The sequence below is a fragment of the Macrobrachium nipponense genome, chromosome 4 (genome assembly GCF_015104395.2).
Source record: "Macrobrachium nipponense isolate FS-2020 chromosome 4, ASM1510439v2, whole genome shotgun sequence".
In the NCBI taxonomy this organism is placed as follows: Eukaryota; Metazoa; Arthropoda; class Malacostraca; order Decapoda; family Palaemonidae; genus Macrobrachium; species Macrobrachium nipponense.
The window spans coordinates 126,873,041-126,884,089 of NC_061100.1; the positions used below are offsets into that span (position 1 = coordinate 126,873,041).

Sequence of the window (11,049 nt, forward strand, 5' to 3'; positions counted from 1 at the left end):
TGGTTTAGCCGTCACGTAAAACTATGTGGCAGGATGAGTGATTAATCGAAAGTGGCAACAAGTTCGGGAAGTCATTTGTCCGGAATGTCGTTGGTTATTTCATGGATGGGTGACCACTCATAGTTACTGGGAGTGCAAAGACATGGGGTCAGCACCTTCATGACAAAGACAGTCATAATTACCAGGCAACAGACCTTCGGGATTTGCTGCCTTGGTAGAGTCCAATAACCTAAACCAGAGTTCGCGCCGTAGTCCTTAGTTCCCCCCCCCCCCCCCCACAACAAACCCCCCGAGCCATAAGCATGAAATATTCATATTGAGAAACATATCAATAGACAGAATTGTTTGTGTTTTTGCAAATGAGAATAAAGATATATCTTCTTTTATTTTCAGTCACTGTGGCATTTTAGATACAGGCGATAATCAGTTTCAGGATATCCAGCGGTATATCTCTGCCCTCGGGATGCTCCGACATCCTGTGCAGCGTAAATTTAGTCTCGGTCTGTTGTTCTTCGGAAAAGAAGGCTGATTCTTGAGCTCCCTCTCACACGCGACATATTTCAAAGGTTAGTTGAATCATTTTGTGGGTGGTTTCTCTGTCATTGTCTCGACATGTCCGTTTTCCTTATTTAATGATTCAGTGTTCATTTACGGTAAATGACCGCATATAACTGTTGCGCAAAATTTCGAACACGGCCTGGATTCGAACTGTGCCTGTTGGTTTTGATGCAGAGGTAAACAATTGACTTGTTCGGGTTGCCCCAGGTCCCTCAGTGTGAGGCACCTCTAATGTCTACCAGTGAGTTGCTAGTGCATCTTCCGGTATATTTTGCATCTTCCAATCTTGGATGGTCTGTGATGCAGCTTAGATATTTATCGAGCTTATTCTTAAGCACATCTACGCTCACTCCTGATATATTCCTCAGATGAGCTGGCAACGCACTGAATAGACGCTGCATTGTAGATGCTGGTGCGTAGTGGATTAATGTCCTGTGTGCTTTCCTTATTTTTCCTGGTATAGTTTTGGACACTATTAATCTACCTCTGCTTGCTCTTTCTGATATTTCTAGCTCCATGATGTTTTCGGCAATTCCTTCTATCTGTTTCTATGCCTGAATTACATGTAGCGTTCTCTTCTCCTTTCTAGACTATATAATTTTAAAGATTGAAGTCTTTCCCAGTCTTGACTTCTTCTATTCTAGCTGTAAAGGACCTTTATACACTCTCTATGTGTGCAATATCCTTTTGATAGTGTGGGTACCATTATCATATTGCAATATTCAAGTGGACTACGAACATACGTTTTATAAAGCATAATCATGTGTTCAGCTTTTCTTGTTTTGAAGTGCCGTAACAACATTCCCATTTTTGCTTTACATTTTGCCAATAGAATTGCTATTTGATCATTGCATAACATGTTCCTATTCAACATCACATAGCTTTCCTTCTCTATCTCCATAATTTATTAATTCAAATTTATCAGAGTTAAATACCACCCTATTTACCTCTGCCCAATCATATACTTTGTTAAGGTCTCTTTGTAGCGCGTTCCTATCTTCATCACAAGTAATTTCTCTACTTATTCTTGTGTTATCGGCGAAACTACTCACTACCGAGTCCTTAATATTACTGTCTATGTCTGCAATCATAATAACAAACAGAAATGCAGCTAACACCGTACCTTGTGGCATCCGATTTCTCATCGTTTGCAATAACTACTATCTGTTTTCTGTTGTGTAAAAATTCTTTTAACCATCTCCCTACTTTGTCCACTATATTATTATGTTTTCTAATTTTCTTCGCTGATATATTATGATCTACCTTGTCAAAAGCTTTTGCAAAGTCTAGATAAACCACATCTGTTTCATTTCCGTTTTTCATATTTTTATATATGTTCTCACGGTGGACTAACAGTTGGGTTTGTGTACTTTTTCCGGGTACAAAATCATGTTGTCCTATATCAAACAAATTATTTTTTATTAAATGTTTCATACACTTTCGTAATATGTGATGTTAGACTCACAGGCCTATAATTACTTGCCTCTAGTCTTGATCCACTTTTGAAAGTAGGGGTAATATATGCTAATTTGTGCTCATCATAAATCTTGCCTGTATCTACACTTTGTCTTAATAACATTGCAAGTGGCTTTGCGATAGAATGAACTACTTTCTTTAACAAGCATGCCGAGAGACAAGTTGATTTCGACACAACTATACACATTCCGGATCTTTCCTAGATAGTGACCTCCCAACAAAGTTTTGGGGTTCGATATCCGGGACTAATATTTCTTGAGGGTCATTACCTTTATGGTATTTACATTCTTTTGTTTATGTTTACGCGCTCAACCCCAACGGCTTGTACTAAACACGCCGCAAAGGTGGAAGCTTACTGGATTAAAACGGTTGGGGGTCGCTACCAAGGAAAGCTCCCACATTCCTCTTACAAGCTTAGCAATCAACTACAGTGTCGGAGACAGGATGATTTCGATTCTAGGCGCAGAGACTAAATTCAACCGTAATATGTACAGCCGAATTGAGGTCAACTCATATCTCCCTTGGTAGCCGGATAGAAAAGCCATTTGATTGAAATAATTTTCAAGTTTCAGTGAACTTGATATTAAGGGACATCTGTGGTCTAGTGATTATATATATATATATGTGTGTGTGTGTGCGTGTGTCTGTGTGTGTAGATATAATGAACACATGAGCACGTGTATGTGTATGTATACATACACATATATATACACGTGCATCTCATTGTGTGATCGGTAGCATTCTCGTCTGCAAAGCAAAAGGAACCAGTCTCTACTCGTGGGTGAGGACGTGTCACTGGGCACGCTTCCTTAAAAAGATCATCGCACCTTGGTTGACCTTAGATGTTGAGTATGTGTGGTATAGAAGAGAAGTTGTTGAGAGGCACTAACAGTTATGGTGATGTAGAGATGTAGAAGCACAGTCGTGGGATAAGTAAATGTGTCATGAACGAAGGTTTGAATGAAGGTTTGAATGGGTGGTTATGCAGGTGACATAGGACTAATAAGAGAAACTTCAGAAGCTAATGAAAGTTTGAACATGTTTGCGGGAGCAATGAGTTGAGAGTAAATATGAGCGAGAGTAATCTGTCAGTAAATGGAAACGAGGAAGATAATGGTGGAGGAATATAAATATTTACTTCATGGAAGTGTTTAGGAGTAATACAACCAATTATGTGCGATTACCGAATAAGCTGGAAAGCCTTGCAAAGCAAGTATATACCAAGTGGAATAAGTATGAAGAAAAATCAGAGGAGGAAATGTTAAACAGAAAAGTAAATCAGTTAATATATATAATTGGCCAAGTAACAGTTTGAGTCAGAAAAAAGTAGGGCAAAGATTCAGAGCTCTTGAGAGGAGACTGCTACCAGTTGGACGAGTAGTTTAATGTTCTTCTGTAGCCAGGATCGAAAAAGACGAGAAAATAAATGGAAAAGAAATCAAGGGAGACTTCATCATTCTCCTCAAGATTATCTTTCATTAACCGAGAGATGAAATTTTACCAAGCGATTGAAAGAGAGAAGAAATGAATCCGTAGACTCAAAGAAACGTAGTCTTTTGGAAGATAATTTTGTTCACATTTTTTTAAAGACGTTGGCTTTGTAGTAATCGTGAACGTTAATACAGAATGTTTTTGAAAGATGATCAAGAGCTGAGCGAGCAAAGACAGGGGAAGAAGGTACGACTGGAAACAGAAGTTCAGCCAAGTAGGAATATGTTCATGTCAAGTTTTTCAGTCCTTGAAAAACGTATTAGATAGCCAGTTTTAGTGTTCTGTTAAAGAAAACTAGCGAGATGCCTTTGTCTGTCCGTTCGCCCTTTTTCTCTCCGTCTTCAGATCTTAAAAACTACAGAGGCTAGATGGCTGCAAATTGGTATGTTGATCATCCACCCTCCAATCATCAAACATAGCAAATTGCAGCCCTCTAGCCGTAGTTTTTATTTTATTTACGATTAAAGTTATTCATGGCCGAGCGTCTGGCAAAGCTATAGGACAGGCCGCCAACGGGCCGTGGCTGAAAGTTTCATGGGCCGCGGCTCGTACAGCATTACGCTGTTGTTGAACGGAGGACTCGATTGCGCCGAAAGAACTTCGACGTATATTTTACTTGTTTGTATTGAACTTCAACTGGTTATGAGTTTTCATGCTTTCCTGCTCTCACTCCTTGGCTCCTGATCCTCATCGTGACTCACTGTGACTCCTGCCAGACTCTGCGATGTCACTGTTTTGTGCCGCTTGAAGTATAAAGTCGCTCGGATCTTTATGTCCAGGACTGGAGACGCCAAGAGATTGCCACTTCATCGCCACCCGGTTTCTCTCACAGATTGATTAACCGGAGTTTTCTCTAGGACAGTGGTTCTTAACCTTTCTCATCCCATGACCCCCCTGAAACCCTTCAGGATATTACCGTAACCCCTATAATAAATTTTGAAATGGTGAACCTAGTGAAAAGTAAGATAAAACAAAATGACGGGAAGAAGACCATGGTTTATTGAATATGCCATAAACAAATTGCGCTGACCAAAGTGCTAAAATCCCAATTGGCTCAAGCTTTTTAAACTATTGTTCCTCCAAGGGCTTGAGAAGCCCCAAACAATCCCCCAGGGGGTCACGACCCCCAGATTAAGAACCACTGCTCTAGGGTAATGGTTGGTGGTGGGCCACTGGGCCTTTCAAGGTCAAGTCTAGTGTTCCCCAGGAAGATTCCCGTCGCTTATTCTCTTTGGCAATCAATTCCTGCCAGTCCCAAGGGGCCTCGGTGACTTGTGAAAGATGGATCAAAAGGTTAGTCTCCTTGCTTTGCAGAATATATTTCCTTATTGGGACTTGCAACAATCCTTAGCAGTCAAGTGTAAGCGGTAGTGGGTAGTCATAAAGCCCGCAAGCCGATAGAAAATAGTAAAAGTATATATTGTACTCTCATCACTAAAATAGCGATGAATATGGTGATCGAAGAGAAAAATACGGTGTTGTGAAGACTTAGACATGAGTAAAAAGACCTGCATCTTCTAGCTCATAAATTATTGATAATCCTGGAAGTCTGTATTATGTCAAAATAACTAACGTTGAAGAAATTGACATTTGTTAATCATCACTAAAGGCTGAAATTATACATTTCAAAGATATTTTCTTCATAGTTCCTACATTATTGGCATGAATGTGTCACAGGTTGAACCTTGTAGATGTCGTGAGACAGCTATTGCAATGTTTCATTGGTGTGGTTGGTATGGTGTTGGCGTCCCCCCTCGGTGGTCGCGAGCTCGATTCTCAGCCATTCCATTGAGGAGTGAGAGATGTGTATTTCTGGTGATAGAAGTTCACTCTCGACGTGGTTCGGAAGTCACGTAAAGGCGTTGGTCCCGTTGTTGAATAACCACTGGTTCCATGTAACGTAAAAACACCATACAAACAAACAAACTGCTTCATTATTGTTTTCCGCATGGCCGAGAAATTAAACTAGCAGAACATCCCGTGGTTATTCTCAAAGCATTTGAGATGCCAAATGTAATTTTTACAAGCACCAGAATCAATATCTGTCTGATTTACTGACATATTGATATCAAGACTGACTTTATGTAGAGCAGACTTTTGTAAGAGGTTTCAAAAGCTCATGAAATAATCATCTTTGAGAGAGGCCGCAGGTCTTAATAATAGTGATCTCTTCGTTAGACGGTGAAAGTACATTTGGATGGGACTATCCTGACAACGGGTGATTAGTCAGTGCTGGATGAACCCTTTTGTATACCACAAGGCTTAAGTAAATATTGGAGACCAAGAGATGCTTGAAGGGAGACAATAAACAGAGGTTAATGATAGTACAAGACTTCTCATCAGAGGAAGCAACATAAGATAAAACAAATCGGTTGGTAGTTCACTCCGGACCTATGCTCTCCTTGGTTGCCAGACATGACACACTGCGTGTGGCGGGAAAAAAAGCTTCTTCGTCATCAGGTTCCCGTCCATCACATGATACTCTATTCCTTCTAAAAATTTGAAATCCAAGATACACATTTACCACTCCTTATCTGAGTGTAGTGTTTCATATATACATAAGTTGTGTATGCTTATTCATAGACACACTTTTAGCATTTTTTATTATTAGGTAATTCAAACGTGTACAAAGTGCTGCTTGCATGTTTTGACTCGGTAAGATTCATTGAATACTTCCCAAAAATGTATAGCTTTTTATAGATTTACCAGTAATCAGCCCATGTGATGGACATCTGCAATGTTTACTTTTTGGGGACTGGCAGTCTAGGCTTGTCTGACTTGAAAATTCCTTTCTCAAGAATTGCACTGAAGAACAATAAGTATCGAATGTTATGGCCAAGCTAAGGAAAGCTCAAAAAGTTACCCACGTTCACCCAACTTTCATTGATAAAAAGCAGCTAGACAATAACGGCCACTGTTCGTCAGTAGAAAGTACACTCAAGTCACTGATTTATTTATCTCTTTTTCAGTGTCCAAAAATGGCGTCCAACCGGAGCAAAAGCGAAAGGTCACAGTCGCCCCCTTTGATGAAGTATGCTGCCTTACTCCTCGCTGTTTTGGGACCCTCGCCTGGCTGCAGTGATGAGTTCCACGGTAAATCTCCTTCGTCATTTCATAGATCTTTCCGGGAGTCATTATCGCAGTTAATTGTCAGCTCTGAAGAACACCACTTCGCCAAGTGGGGGGATGGTGTGCCCAGAGTGAGGAGGCTCCTAAAGCGAAACGAGGCCAAAAAAGTGACATCAGGAAATACTGGAGCAGTTTCAAATAAGCGTCACGTTGTGTTCAGAAATGACAGAGTTTTTGTTAATTCAGAAGAATATTCTCAAAAAGAAAGAAGGCGTAGGAGTTCCCTACGTGATATCTATCCATCCGATGGAAAACGTTTTTCCCTGGACTATAATCTTGCAGACTATGATGGCATGTTCGATTATACAACATTTTTTTACTCGGAACACTATCATGTGTTTCTCTGCAATCATCCTCCTAATACATATTCTGCAAATTTCCTCCAACATTCGGAAGAGGAGTGTGAGAATTACAGCTTCTTTTACAATCACAATGAATTAACCACGTATGCAATGTGTGACTTCATCTACGAAAGGATCCATGGCAAGTCCCTTGATCTAGAAAGAGCTTGGGAAATAATGCTCGACAATGAGACATTTATGACATTGGTTTCTGATGAAGATTTTGTCAGCATCTGTCTACCTTTGTTTAGGAGATTTAATAGCTGTAAAGAGAAGAAATATTTGACCATCTGTGCGGACGAGAGCATCGTGTTCCTCCATTCGCACGAATGCCAGCCGCCATCATACGAAGATTCTTACTTCCACGTGTTCTTGGCTCTGGCAGCCGTGGAGGACAGGTACTCATGCTTCCAGTGTGTGTGTCATGGATGGAGGAGAATCATCGAAACGAAGAGTCCTCATGGCATCACCTTTACAGTGTCAGAAAATTATATATCTTCCATTCACGAAGATTTTTGTCTTGAATGCAATGACATAGTCACTCCTCTTTATTTTCTTGCGAGAGAAAATCAGACCAAGTGTTTTGTCAACCGACTTTTCCTCAGCTGTTATGCTTACGACTTAGTGCTTTGGAGAGGCAGTACTAATGAAACCATTTTGAGGGAGTTTTGGAAAGTCTTACCAGCTTCCTGTAAAGCCACAGAGATTTTAATGACATGCATTTTAGGTCTGATATTGCTTGCAGGATTAATTGGTAATCCACTTGTCATTTTTGTTACGTGCTCTAGACCAGACAACAAGGATTGGCCTCTCAAAATGCTCCAAAGGTCGCTTGCCTTTTCAGATTTATTACTGTTTGTGTTTGTTACTGGCCCATGTTTTTACAACCGAACAATGCAGCTCTCTGGATACTGGAATGCTGACCTGAATGGAGACCCCTCGTCAAACAAAGACTGTTTAAGTGGTCTCCTCCATATCAACAACAGAATCTCGTTTCCGAGAACGTGGTCTACTGATGAAGTTATCAGCCGCTATCACATTTTTCAAACAGTCATTTTTAATACGTGCATTTCGGTGTCTTTGTTAACTCTCTTTAGCCTTAGCTTAGAATTGTTAGTCATAGTTAAAGCCAGTCAAAAGCTTGTAATATACATTTCATCTCCTTACATCCAATGTTCAGTCATCTCCATGATTTGGATTCTGGGTATCATAGATGGACTCCTTTTCAGTTTTGATGGAAATGGCGATGTGATCAGCATCTCGGTGCCAGTGCATCACTACCCACTTGGTCTGTCTAGTTTCAGATTTTGGCCTCTGAGGACCTTCGTTCTCTATCGCATTTTTATCTGTCAAGTCCTCTGTTGGTCCACTGTCGTCATTTCGTTCCTTTTGATCAAAAATTTCCAGAGGGACCACCCAAGAACAGATGACAAAGGGGGTCACTTCAAAAGGTCATTTAGTGCTCCTTACACGAATGAAAATATTCCAATTCTGGTCTCTTTGTCAGTCACATCTCTGCTTTTCTTCATTTCCATCAGTCCGTACCTTTTTTGCCATTATGAAACTATTACTTCTCGAAGCTATTTCCCAAGATGGCCGTTGATGAAACACTCTTCACAGTTGCTTGCTAAGGCTCCTTCTGCCTGGAATCCATGGGTCTACCTAATGTCGAAAGCTATCGCTTCAAAGTGGAGATAAAAAAAAAAAACAAATTCAAAATGGTCATCTGCAGGAGACTAAAGTACCATAGAAATAAGGGGTCAGGCTTTTTAATTCTAACCTTTTATGACCATTCATGAATGAGGATCTGATGGGGAAAACTTACACAAGAGTTCAAAGTTACAAAAGTAAACCGAGATACCATTTGATAGTAGTGGGCCATATTCCTTTACCTACAAAAGTTCCTCTTATCATATGCAGCCCCCAGCACCCAGATACAAATTGCCAACTGACTGTGCACCAACAGAGAGCAGTGGGAGCCACCAAACGTATCATTCCCAAGTCAACAATAGGGAAGGGAACACCAGACATCAGATTCAGTCACCTCCCCACAACTGTCAGTGATCAAGAAGGCAATGAAGGATTTTACAGAGAACAGTAAGGTTGGCTACCTGATTATACTGTCAGTGCATCTTCTGTAGAATCTACATGCTACAGCCTTAGCATCTACATTCTGCAGCCTTAGAATCTACATGCTACAGCCTTTCCACAGTGATTCATAAGTGTCCAGGCGCCATGAGAGAGACAGAGGGACAGTTTCTGAAGCATACTGTTGGCGCTTCTTCCTCAACCGCCAGTCATTTATTCCTTTGAACTTACGCCTGTGTGTTTGATAAAAATCTATATTTTAGTACAAAAATAAATTGGTCTGTCTGCTTTCCCTGAGTTTAAAACATTCCTATTGATATGAATGGCGATTTGAATAAAGATGAAAAAAAATATGGCTAACGAATGATAAAAAGAGAAAAGTGACCGAAATTAGATGGAATAATCAATTACTAAATTACCAAGAGACCTTCGGTAAGTCAAAGTACCGGGTTCAGTTACGCTTTCGTTTTCTGAATGAGAATGTAAGCAATAGTAAGGAATTAGGAAGTTAGTGCGTGAAGTGGAAGGGTGGACGTGGTCAAAGCAGATACTATAATGTAAAAGGGGACAAGATTCAAATAATTGAGTGGCATCAACAAAGAAAGTAGCCTGAGCTCTGCCAAAATTGCGGAAAATTTTGGAATGTGTGAGCTGGTAATTAAGCCCTTCTTCATAGAAGTGAAATGAACTTTGAATGTGAACGAAGAAGGTAGAAGTCATGAACGATTGGTCACTGTATAGTAAGTAATAAGCTTAGCAGAGACGATTAGAGCAATCGGTCTTTTAAAGATGATTTGACCATGTAGAGAGAGGAGCAGAGCACATCATGTGTATAAGCCAAGGGATGCTGAAACAGAGGGCATTCCTAGAAAGTTTTCGGCTTGACAGGATGCTACTAACTCTTGAGTTCTGGTGATAGAAGTTCACTCTCGACGTGGTTTGGAAGCCACGTAAAGCTGTTGGTCCCGTAAAAACACCATACAAACAAACTAACTCTTGAGTCAAGGAACTTCGACATTTAAGAAGAATGAGAATTTGTGCAAGATAGTTTAATGATGTAATGCATGAAAAGTTGGCTGTTGTGTTCCTCATGAAGGGCCTATGTAAGAAGTGGATGGGATACTTTCAAGTTTTTACGAGTAATACTCTGGCATTCATCATTAAGAAAGCTGTCAGAAGACAGATACTGTTTTTTGTTTTCACTCTGAAACTGATTACTCTTGGGGTAACCCAGCAGAGTTACTGGTTCCTTATTTCCGTGCCTGACTCACGCAAAGAGAGAGAGAGAGAGAGAGAGAGGAGGAGGAGGAATCGGGCATAACCAAGAAAGCGTAAAACATAGAAGTGGAAACAGAAGCGCTAATACAATAACAGTAGTTGACTTCATGTTCTCCACCAGCGGAAGTAAGTGAAGTGAGGTGGAAACTGGAGTGCCAGTAATTTTTGTCCGATATGAATATATCAAAAGCAACAAGAAAAACTTTTAAATTTATCTAACAACCCCCTTACTTTAAACCAACATTTAGTTTTAAATCTAGGCTTAGCCTTTGCCCTTATGCCAGACCGTAAAAACAAAAATTACAGCCTATGAAGAGATATGTTTAAAAGGAGTGTTACTAAATGCTTTCACTGATCTTAGTAAGAGATACCCTGTTCCCCGTAGATTTATGATAGCCATCCACTCGCTAAAAAAGTTAGATATTGTAATATGTAGATCCGACAAAGACGGCAAAATCGTAATCATGGAAATCAACCAACTCCTTAGCGACACAAACACTTACGACAAACTGACGAAAAATCCCCTCCAAAACGTCCCCACAGAATTTTTTCGGAAAGTAAGATTAATTGGCCAAGACAAAAAGAGCATGGGACTATTAGAGAAATTTAAAGTAATTAATCTTAAACTACCCTACTTTTATGGCCTTCCCAAAACTCAAAAAGACAACCTTCCATTCAGACCCATCGT

The 11,049-nt window shown here is 40.2% G+C and overlaps 1 protein-coding gene across 1 annotated transcript; it reads left to right on the plus strand.

Moving 5' to 3' along the window:
- Positions 1-412: 412 nt before the first annotated feature.
- LOC135211147 (uncharacterized) lies at positions 413-9,365 on the plus strand. The gene is made up of 2 exons (XM_064244310.1): positions 413-566; positions 6,495-9,365. Exon 2 carries the CDS (start codon positions 6,504-6,506, stop codon positions 8,691-8,693), a length of 2,190 nt encoding a protein of 729 aa, XP_064100380.1. The 5' UTR covers positions 413-566; positions 6,495-6,503; the 3' UTR covers positions 8,694-9,365.
- Positions 9,366-11,049: the final 1,684 nt, after the last annotated feature.